At 42.6% G+C, this 12,155-nt stretch overlaps 1 protein-coding gene across 3 annotated transcripts in view; it reads right to left on the reverse strand.

The window, feature by feature from the left end:
* Positions 1-12,155, reverse strand: part of STK39 (serine/threonine kinase 39) — a 306,604-nt gene that overhangs the window by 236,559 nt on the left and 57,890 nt on the right. For 2 of the 3 annotated variants that reach the window (XM_047722074.1, XM_047722073.1), the window contains exon 2: positions 1,665-1,777. In XM_047722074.1, the coding sequence (XP_047578030.1) occupies positions 1,665-1,777 (113 nt within the window). Of the gene's footprint in view, positions 1-1,664; positions 1,778-4,430; positions 4,433-12,155 lie in introns of all 3 variants that reach the window. The other variant, XM_047722075.1, reaches the window with a different exon arrangement.

Consider the following 12,155-nt stretch of genomic DNA (forward strand, 5'->3'; position numbering starts at 1 on the left):
CCCCTCTCTCTCTGCCTGCTGCTCTGCCTCCTTGTGATCTCTGTCTGTCGAATAAATAAATAAAATTAAAAAATAAAATAGTGTATGCTCAGTACAGCCACAGAATTTGAGGACTCCTAAAGGGATCTGAGACAGTTCCTAATCCAACTCTTTCTAAACAGTGCTGTGCTGTTAGGTGACTCGACCAAAGGTAGAAAACAAGTCGGCGGCAGGAGGAGGACCCAACTCTCCCCACAGTTTGTTTAGTGCTTTTTCCACTTGGGGAAAGTGACCTTCAAAACGGGTCAGATGACAAAGGCACAATTTTGTTGGTCACTCTGATCATAAGCAACAATGCAGCAATCATTTCAGCAAGAGCAAAGCACAGCTAAAATTTTGAAGAAGGTAAAAGCCTTAAATGTATACAAATTTTGTGGGGTTTGGGTTTTTGGGGTTTTTTTGTTTGTTTTTTGTTTTTAATTAACACTAAATTGTGGAAGCTCTTGCTTTAATCTGAGTTTTAGTGGGCAATCTGTTGCTTCAATCCCAGAGAAATCTATGCCTTGTGGAACCTAATTTAAAATGGAAGGCCAACAGATCTGGAAAAGTACAGCTTTACCCTTCTACTTAATTTATACTATAGTGTGCGGTAATTAAGCCTGAAATAAAAGCTATATTCTGAGTAGAGACAAAAAGCTCTTGTTAATGACATTCCATTCTCAATGTAGAAAACAACAAAAGGCTTCTTCATTTGGAGCCAAATGTCATTATACTTTGTAGCTTGTGTGGAGCGATTGGACTAATATTTGTACTGGGATTAGGGTTGGGATAACCAATCAGTTAACTCCTCCATGCAGTTTCCTATTATCCTCAAATAAGTGGCCAAAAGGAAAAAAAAAAAGAGAGAGAGAGAGAGAGAATTGGCAGGCAGAACGTCAACTATATTTATGAGATTAAACTCTCACACCCTTCACAGTTTGCTGGGCAACTAATAACCATTTGCCAAGCTGTTCATTTAATAATGAGTCAGTTAAGCCAAAAGCAAATGTTGCTGCAACCAACCAAAGCAACTAGAGTCTATCCACAGTCAAAGTTCCAATTATTTATGTAATGTACGTACTTCATTTAGAATAAGAAGCCCAAGCTGCCGTGTACAAAAAAACAAACTCCCCTTATTAGCCAAATGCAAGCTACCCTACGGTATCCTGAATAACCAAAATGTGTAAGTTGTCTGGCAATTTCTGAAAGGCAATGACTGACAGAGGGCTTGGGGAGTAATTCCTATTTATGTCGTGACTCTGGACGGAGGGCCCGAAGCTCTCCAGCCCAGCTCAGCACTCAGCATCACGTGACCTGCGAGGTCATCTAAGTGGGTCTGTTTCCTGGTTTTTCAAAAGGGAGTGTCAGTGCTGAGACCAGCCCCACCCTGGAAGGATGACGACTGAACAAAATCCCGCTTGTCAGAGCGACGGAAGTTGTGCGGTATACAACACAACAGTGAGGGACCGTGTAATTAACAGGGGTTTGGAAGATCAGTGTGGGCTGCTTACCAAGAAATGCGTGTGTCGGAAGAGGAGAGAACACCCAGTTGCCTTTGCTCGCTCTTCCCCCCTGCTTCTCCGCCCATCTCTGCATACCCATAGGTGAAGAAAAGCAACACGCGGGCATCCTCCACTTTTACTTACTAATAGTTCATCCATACTGGTCTGGCATTTTTCCAGGTTGATCCGTTTTATAGCCACGCGTTCTTGCCTGGGCTTGCAGAGAGCAGCCTGAACCACGGCCGTAGCTCCACTGCCTGAAACAGAAGGAAAACAGCATCAGCTATCAGGTGGCGCATGGTCTGGTTACGTCGTGACCCCCTTCCTAAACAAATACCTTTTTTTTTTTTAAAGTTTTCTACTCGACATATTCAAAACATTGCCTTTTAACACATTCTCAGAGAGCTTCTGAGTCTGAAAATAATTCTCTGCGGAAGAAGAAGCCAAGAGTGGACTGTTCGACGGGATATAAAAACAGTGCCCGCCCCCCAGAAGCCACGATCCACACCAAAAGAGCCCACCGTGATCCAGCACATTTACTGCTGCCCGGAGCAGGGGCTGATGAAGTGATGGGGCTGAGGTCACGGGGCCAGGGGCCGTGAGCCTCTAAGCACAGCACTTTCTGGAGGCCTTTGAGCATCCCAGGCTCCCAGGATTCTCTAACTTCAGTGCCCTGAAAAAATCTCGAGCTCTGGGGCGCCTGGGTGGCTCAGTGGGTTAAAGCCTCTGCCTTCGGCTCAGGTCATGATCTCAGGGTCCTGGGATCGAGCCCCACATTGGGCTCTCTGCTGAGCAGGGAGCCTGTTTCCTCCTCTCTCTCTCTCTGCCTGCCTCTCTGCCTGCTTGTGATTTCTCTCTCTGTGTGTCAAATAAATAAAATCTTAAAAAAAAAAAAAAAATCTCGAGCTCTTCTTCCACTTCAGCCCAACCCAAACCACTCCAGCCTGAACTACTTCAGGGTCTCCACAAGACGCCGTGACAGCTTATCTGCTCTGAGTGCTCTTTGAGCTTATTCCTTCTGAGCGTGCTCTACCATTAGAAGAACAGGAATCAACCCGAGGATTCTCGTGTTAGAAGCACGACTTTCAAAGATACCACACAAGTGATGCAAATGTGTAATTACAAAAGCTCTCGGCATTCACATGAATTTCCTATTTCTAAGGTTTCATGATCTTTAGCTAATGCACTCAAACTCCTAGGAGACAGAGTCATGTCATTATCCATATTTTATAAGAGCAAAATGTAGACGTGTAATGATTTGTGGCAGAGCACAAAGAGCTCCCAATCCGATTTCTATTCCACGGGGGCAGAAAGACCTCCAGGTTAAGGTATCTCACTTCTGCAATGAATATCAAAAACCTCCTTCCACTGCAAGACAGCCAAGCAGAGAAACAGCCTGTACTCAGGATTGTGCAAAAAGGGGCCCAGATGCGACCATGTACCTTTCTCCTTAAAGCTTTTCTTCAAGAAGGACTTCTCAATTGAGTCATCCAATAGCATCAGATGGGGGAGGGGGCAGCTTTGGGCAATACAGAATGGAGATCAGTATTAGCTTTCCTTACAGAGGTGATAGACAGGCATGACATTTCTAGGGCAAATCAATCCTTTCCCACATCAAGGAGGTGCCCCAGTAGGTGTCTTTGAAGCTGAAGGTCTGCCTTTCTTCTGTCCTGTAGTTTCAACATCCACTCTGGCCCCCGGATCTGGTGTCCCAAACAGATCACACTATGCTCCAAAACCAGGTCTCCAACTTCAAGACTCCCATTCCAGAAAGTCCAACCTGTGTTCACCGAGGGAGGAGAAAATCCACCTATACAAACAGCCCCCTGTACGGTAGGCACTTCCTCATGCAATTCTCATTATAAGCTTACACATTTTTTTTGTTCCTAGCCTCATTTTATACGTGAGAACACTAGGACTTGGAAAATTTGCCCATGCAGCTAAGCACCTAGGCTGGGGTCTGAGTCAGGCGGGCCAGTCTCCAAGATCCATGCCTTTCCCTGCTTCCCAGAGGCCAGAGCCCATGCTTCCTTTCCCCACTTGCCCTGGCCTTATAAGACAGAAAAAAATGTCCTACATGCTTGAACAAAAGAGAAACCACCTAGAGGGAAAATTCAAGTGAGCCTTACTCTCTAGTTCAAGGAGAGAGTGCTATTGTCAGCGGTTGTTGAAAGGACCTCCCCGTCCTTAATCTCACTGCCTTTCTATCAGTGACTATTCCAAGTCCCACCATATCGGTCTTGGTCCTACAGATCAGAGCATGCTGGGTTCACTCCAGAATGCTCTAGATATGAGAGCCAAATACTACAAAGAGGCCTGCTGATAGCAAAATATACTTTCCAGTCAAGGTCTCCAGAACAAGAGACCATCACTGACTGAGCTGCAGAGAAAGTGGTAAGAGGCTGGTTAGCACTGGGCCCGGTGTCCAGCAGAGAAATCAACACACATCTTTAACGAGCTGCTGATAGGAAGCCGTTCTCAGCTCTACCTGTTGTAAATCTCCCCCCAATTCTTACGACACCTCCCAATCCTTAATCCACATCCCACAACGTTTTCAAAGCAGGGGAACTGAAACACAAGGAAGATGAAAACAAACTCCCAGAAAGGATAACACAAGTGCCTGTAAGAGGGGGCTGCCTCCCATGGTCTGGGAAATCCTTGACTATAAGAGTCTGCTGATTTCCACAGACACATGTAAGAACGCAGACAAAAATAAGAATTCTGGACAGAAAGAGGTAGCAGGAGGGAAAGTCTTTTATTAGAGCTTCACAACTAGAGAATTGTTATTACTTAATGACTAGAACTGACTAAAGAACAACGGGCAGCTTCTTGTCTCAAGAGAGAATCATCCTGGGGCCACTGTCATAGGGTGAATGCACGTAACCACTCACTAGACCATGTAGGAGACACCGCTTTGACCCCAAAGATTTCCCTCAACTGGCTGGGAGATCAAGAACAATGACAGACGGGCAGGAAGTCTTAAGGACCATCAAGTCCAATCCCCAGCTTTATGGATGAGGAAGGGAAGGGAAGAGCGCTCTCACCAGAAACCACCTTGATCTGGACCGACTTCCAGCCTCGCAACTAGGAGAGGTAAATGCCTGTTGTTAGGCACACCCAGCGCTGAGTGTTTTGTTATAGCAGCCAGAGTTGACTAATACAAAGGCCTTTCATTGTGTGTTCTAAGTCCCCACCCTGCTATCACCTGTGGTAAATAATGCCATACAAATTACAAGTTTTCAACTGCCTGATTAAGTCAACAGCAAAATAAGGTAATGCTCAGTGGAAGGGCCTCTGGTTGGCCACTATAGCTCTCAAATCTTAGGTTAGTAAGAACCCAGAAAAGGAGGTTCAACAAACATCTACCCTATCTTTTCAAACCAATTTCCTCTGTGGCATTGGGCCTAATTTTTCTCTAAATCTCAGTTTCCTTGATGGGCATAATACAAGCTACCCATGAGGCCTAATAACATCCCTGGAAACATCAACTCAGTAAATGTTAGGCTCTCTCTCTAGAATGTATTTTCTGCACCTGCACAACTAAGGAGATAGACTATCTAGAGTTTGCACAACGCCCCCACCACCACCACCACCCAGGGAAAAAAAGGGAAGGCCGAGTACGTCCAGGTCAATACAAAGTACCATTCTGTTTACAGAAGATACAGTTGGTTTAAAGAGGGAGAAAAGAGGGCTAGGTTTGAAAACTGGAAGACTAGATGATTTCTAAGGTCTGAGATGGCATAATGAGTCTAAGAGTCTGAAATACAAGAAAAGAATCTGGAATTCTGGAATACCTATGAATTAAGATTCTATAACTAAACTTCTTATTGAAAAGGTACTCTGACATTTAACCTACACTAACTAGAAATTACTTTAAAAAGCCTCTGTCTACCCAGATTGCATGAGTTCGTAATCTAGCCTTGCCACACATACTAAATGCCTCTTCTTCGACCACTGACGCTTCAGTTTCTTCATCTGTATGATGGCGATAATAGCACAGAGCTTCCGGTAGCTGTGAGGATCAGATGGGTTAATACGTGGAAAGCCCGTGGAATGGTGTCTTGTATATAGGAAGCACTAATTAAATCTTATGTTAGGGGGCGCCTGGGTGGCTCAGTGGGTTAAACCCTCTGCCTTCGACTCGGGTCATGATCTCGGGGTCCTGGGATCGAGCCCCACGTCGGGCTCTCTGCTCAGCAAGGAGCCTGCTTCCCCCTCTCTCTCTGCCTGCCTCTCTGTCTACCTGTGATCTCTGTCTGTCAAATAAATAAATTAAATATTTTTAAAAAATTAAGAAAAAAATAAATCTTATGTTAGGGGGCGCGTGGGAGGCTCTGTGGGTTAAAGCCTCTGCCTTTAGCTCAGGTCATGATCCCAGGGTCCTGGGATCGAGCCCCTCATCGGGCTATCTGCTCAGCAGGGAGTCTGCTTCCTCCTCTCTCTCTCTCTGCCTGCCTCTCTGCCTACTTGTGATCTCTGTGTCAAATAAATAAATAAAATCTTAAAAAAAATTTCTTAAAAAAAAATCTTGTGTTAGTATTACTTCTCAGTAATACTAACTAAGAAGTTAGTATTCTTCTCTAGTATTACTTCTCGTTATTTCTCAGGGAAATCCCTCCAAGTCAACCAGTGTCCAGCCAATTTGTTGTTTCAATGCTACAGATTTCATGAAGTTCACAAACCATAATTTATTCAGTCCTTCCTCTATTGGTCAGTCTTCTATGTCCAGCTTTCCCTCCAATATGAATAATGTAGCAATAAACAGTTGGTACTTTAAAATATACATATGAGTCCATAAGAACTTTTCTTTATGTTAAAGTTAGGACATGTTCAACTGTCCAGTAGCCTCTCCTCATAAACGTCAGGAATTAAAAAACAAACCAACCAAATATATATTATATCAGCCTATAACATGAATAGTGGCCAGTGGAAGGAAGCTGTCATCACAGCCTCCTTAAATGAAGAGCGCCGAGCTAAAACTTCTCTTAAGAGTTTGCCTATCTTGCTAGGAGGAGGAGGAGTCAAGATGGCGGAGAAGTAGCAGGCTGAGACTACTTCAGGTAGCGGGAGATCAGCTAAATAGCTTATCTAAAGATTGCAAACACCTACAAATCCAACGGAAGATTGAAGAGAAGAAGAACAGCAATTCTAGAAACAGAAAATCAACCACTATCTGAAAGGTAGGACTGGCGAAGAAGTGAATCCAAAGCGACGGGAAGATAGACCGCGGGGGGAGGGGCCAGCTCCCGGCGAGCGGCGGAGCAACGGAGCACAAAATCGGGACTTTCAAAAGTCTGTTCTGCTGAGGGACATCGCTCCAGAGGCTTAACTGGGGTGAAGCCCAGGCGGGGTCAGCGCGGCCTCAGGTCCCACAGGGTCACAGAAGGATCGGGGGTGTCTGAGTGTCACAGAGCTTACCGGTATGAGAACGGGGAAGCCGGCTACAGAGACAGAGCCAAGGAGTGAGCTCTAAACTCGGGGTTACCTTGAACCGGTCGCAGGCTCGGTCAGCTCGGAGCGCGGCCGGAGGCCAGGGTGACGGGAGTAACTGGGCGCTGTTCTCTGAGGGCGCACTGAGGAGTGGGGCCCTGGGCTCTCGGCTCCTCCGGGCCGGAGACCGGGAGGCCGCCATCTTCATTCCCGTCTTCCGGAACTCTACGGAAAGCGCTCAGGGAACAAAAGCTCCCAAAAGCAAACCCAGCAAACCCGAGCGGATTACTCAGCCCGGCCCTGGGTAAGGGCGGTGCAACTCTGCCTGGGGCAAAGACCCTTGAGAATCACTACAACAGGCCCCTCCCCCAGAAGATCAACGAGAAACCCAGCCAGGACCAAGTTCACCTACCAAGGAGTGCAGTTTCAATACCAAGGAGAGCGGCGGAATTCCAGAGGAGAAGAAAGCAAAGCATGGAACTCATGGCTTTCTTCCCATGATTCTTTAGCCTTGCAGTTAATTTAATTTTTTTTTCTTTTTCAATTTTTTTTTCTCTTCTTCTGCTAAATTTTTTTAACTTTTACTGTTTTCTTTTTTAACGTTTTTTAAATAGTTTATCTAATATATATATATATTTTTTTTTCCTTTTTATATTTTTTATCGGCTTTCTTTTTTTAATAGTTTCTTTTTTTTTTTCTTTTTTCTTTCTGAACCCCTTTTTATCCCCTTTCTCCCCCCTCACGATTTGGGATATCTTCTGATTTGGCTAAAGCATATTTGCCTGGGGTTGTTGCCACCCTTTTAGTATTTTACTTGCTCCTTCATATACTCTTATCTGGACAAAATGACAAGGCAGAAAAATTCACAACAAAAAAAAAGAACAAGAAGCAGTACCAAAGGCTAGGGACCTAATCAATACAGACATTGGTAATATGTCAGATATAGAGTTCAGAATGATGATTCTCAAGGTTCTAGCCGGGCTTGAAAAAGGCATGGAAGATATTAAAGCAACCCTCTCGGGAGATATAAAAGCCCTTCCTGGAGAAATAAAAGAACTAAAATCGAACCAAGTTGAAATCAAAAAAGCTATTAATGAGGTGCAATCAAAAATGGAGGCTCTCACTGCTAGGATAAATAAGACAGAAGAAAGAATTAGCGATATAGAAGACCAAATGACAGAGAATAAAGAAGCTGAGCAAAAGAGGGACAAACAGCTACTGGACCACGAGGGGAGAATTCGAGAGATAAGTGACACCATAAGACGAAACAACATTAGAATAATTGGGATTCCAGAAGAAGAGGAAACAGAGAGGGGAGCAGAAGGTATGTTGGAGAGAATTATTGGAGAGAATTTCCCCAATATGGCAAAGGGAACAAGCATCAAAATCCAGGAGGTTCAGAGAACCCCCCTCAAAATCAATAAGAATAGGTCCACACCCCGTCACCTAATAGTAAAATTGACAAGTCTTAGTGACAAAGAAAAGATCCTGAAAGCAGTCCGGGAAAAGAAGTCTGTAACGTACAATGGTAAAAATATTAGATTGGCAGCAGACTTATCCACAGAGACCTGGCAGGCCAGAAAGAGCTGGCATGATATATTCAGAGTACTAAATGAGAAAAACATGCAGCCAAGAATACTATATCCAGCTAGGCTATCATTGAAAATAGAAGGAGAGATTAAAAGCTTCCAGGACAAACAAAAACTGAAAGAATTTGCAAATACCAAACCAGCTCTACAGGAAATATTGAAAGGGGTCCTCTAAGCAAAGAGAGACCCTAAAAGTAGTAGATCAGAAAGAAACAGAGACAATATACAATAACAGTCACCTTACAGGCAATACAATGGCACTAAATGCATATCTCTCAATACTTACCCTGAATGTTAATGGGCTAAATGCCCCAATCAAAAGACACAGGGTATCAGAATGGATAAAAAAACAAAAACCATCTATATGTTGCCTACAAGAAACTCATCTTAAACCCGAAGACACCTCCAGGTTTAAAGTGAGGGGGTGGAAAAGAATTTACCATGCTAATGGACATCAGAAGAAAGCAGGAGTGGCAATCCTTATATCAGATCAATTAGATTTTAAGCCAAAGACTATAATAAGAGATGAGGAAGGACACTATATCATACTCAAAGGAACTGTCCAACAAGAAGATCTAACAATTTTAAATATCTATGCCCCTAACGTGGGAGCAGCCAACTATATAAACCAATTAATAACAAAATCAAAGAAACACATCGACAAGAATACAATAATAGTAGGGGATTTTAACACTCCCCTCACTGAAATGGACAGATCATCCAAGCAAAAGATCAACAAGGAAATCAAGGCCTTAAATGACACACTGGACCAGATGGACATCACAGATATATTCAGAACATTTCATCCCAAAGCAACAGAATACACATTCTTCTCTAGTGCACATGGAACATTCTCCAGAATAGATCACATTCTTGGTCCTAAATCAAGTCTCAACCGGTATCAAAAGATTGGGATCATTCCCTGCATATTTTCAGACCACAATGCTTTAAAGCTAGAACTCAATCACAAGAGGAAATTTGGAAAGAACCCAAATACATGGAGACTAAACAGCATCCTTCTAAAGAATGAATGGGTCAACCAGGAAATTAAAGAAGAATTGAAAAAATTTATGGAAACAAATGATAATGAAAACACAACGGTTCAGAATTTGTGGGACACAACAAAGGCAGTCCTGAGAGGAAAATATATAGCGGTACAAGCCTTTCTCAAGAAACAAGAAAGATCTCAGGTACACAACCTAACCCTACACCTAAAGGAGCTGGAGAAAGAACAAGAAAGAAACCCTAAACCCAGCAGGAGAAGAGAAATCATAAAGATCAGAGCAGAAATCAATGAAATAGAAACCAAAAAAACAATAGAACAAATCAACGAAACGAGGAGCTGGTTCTTTGAAAGAATTAATAAGATTGATAAACCCCTGGCCAGACTTATCAAAAAGAAAAGAGAAAGGACCCAAATAAATAAAATCATGAATGAAAGAGGAGAGATCACAACGAACACCAAAGAAATACAGACAATTATAAGAACATACTATGAGCAACTCTACGCCAACAAATTTGACAATCTGGAAGAAATGGATGCATTCCTAGAGACATATAAACTACCACAACTGAACCAGGAAGAAATAGAAAGCCTCAACAGACCCATAACCAGTAAGGAGATTGAAACAGTCATCAAAAATCTCCAAACAAACAAAAGCCCAGGGCCAGATGGCTTCCCGGGGGAATTCTACCAAACATTTAAAGAAGAACTAATTCCTATTCTCCTGAAACTGTTCCAAAAAATAGAAATGGAAGGAAAACTTCCAAACTCATTTTATGAGGCCAGCATCACCTTGATCCCAAAACCAGACAAGGATCCCATCAAAAAAGAGGACTACAGACCAATATCCTTGATGAACACAGATGCAAAAATTCTCGCCAAAATACTAGCCAGTAGGATTCAACAGTACATTAAAAGGATTATTCACCACGACCAAGTGGGATTTATTCCAGGGCTGCAAGGCTGGTTCAACATCCGCAAATCAATCAATGAGATACAACACATTAATAAAAGAAAGAACAAGAACCATATGATACTCTCCATAGATGCTGAAAAAGCATTTGACAAAGTACAGCATCCCTTCCTGATCAAAACTCTTCAAAGTGTAGGGATAGAGGGCACATACCTCAATATTATCAAAGCCATCTATGAAAAACCCACCGCAAATATCATTCTCAATGGAGAAAAACTGAAAGCTTTCCCGCTAAGGTCAGGAACACGGCAGGGATGTCCGTTATCACCACTGCTATTCAACATAGTACTAGAAGTCCTAGCCTCAGCAATCAGACAACAAAAGGAAATTAAAGGCATCCAAATCGGCAAAGAAGAAGTCAAACTATCACTCTTTGCAGATGATATGATACTATATGTGGAAAACCCAAAAGACTCCACTCCAAAACTGCTAGAACTTGTACAGGAATTCAGTCAAGTGTCAGGATATAAAATCAATGCACAGATATCAGTTGCATTTCTCTACACCAACAACAAGACAGAAGAAAGAGAAATTAAGGAGTCCATCCCATTTACAATTGCACCCAAAACTATAAGATACCTAGGAATAAACCTAACCAAAGAGACTAAGAATCTATACACAGAAAACTATAAAGTACTCATGGAAGAAATTGAGGAAGACACAAAGAAATGGAAAAATGTTCCATGCTCCTGGATTGGAAGAATAAATATTGTGAAAATGTCTATGCTACCTAAAGCAATCTACACATTTAATGCAATTCCTATCAAAGTACCATCCATTTTTTTCAAAGAAATGGAACAAATAATCCTAAAATTTATATGGAACCAGAAAAGACCTCGAATAGCCAAAGGAATATTGAAAAAGAAAGCCAAAGTTGGTGGCATCACAATTCCGGACTTCAAGCTCTATTTCAAAGCTGTCATCATCAAGACAGCATGGTACTGGCACAAAAACAGACACATAGATCAATGGAACAGAATAGAGAGCCCAGAAATAGACCCTCAACTCTATGGTCAACTCATCTTCAACAAAGCAGGAAAGAATGTCCAATGGAAAAAAGACAGCCTCTTCAATAAATGGTGTTGGGAAAATTGGACAGCCCCATGCAGAAAAATGAAATTGGATCATTTCCTTACACCACACACGAAAATAGACTCAAAATGGATGAAGGATCTCAATGTGAGAAAGGAATCCATCAAAATCCTTGAGGAGAACACAGGCAGCAACCTCTTCGACCTCAGCCGCAGCAACATCTTCCTAGGAACATCACCAAAGGCAAGGGAAGCAAGGGCAAAAATGAACTATTGGGATTTTATCAAGATCAAAAGCTTTTGCACAGCAAAGGAAACAGTGAACAAAACCAAAAGACAAGTGACAGAATGGGAGAAGATATTTGCAAATGACATATCAGATAAAGGGCTAGTGTCCAAAATCTATAAAGAACTTAGCAAACTCAACACCCAAAGAACAAATAATCTAATCAAGAAATGGGCAGAGGACATGAACAGACATTTCTGTAAAGAAGACATCCAGATGGCCAACAGACACATGAAAAAGTGCTCCATATCACTCGGCATCAGGGAAATACAAATCAAAACCACAATGAGATATCACCTCACACCAGTCAGAATGGCTAAAAT

The sequence above is a fragment of the Lutra lutra genome, chromosome 3 (assembly GCF_902655055.1).
Source record: "Lutra lutra chromosome 3, mLutLut1.2, whole genome shotgun sequence".
NCBI classification, from domain to species: domain Eukaryota; kingdom Metazoa; phylum Chordata; class Mammalia; order Carnivora; family Mustelidae; genus Lutra; species Lutra lutra.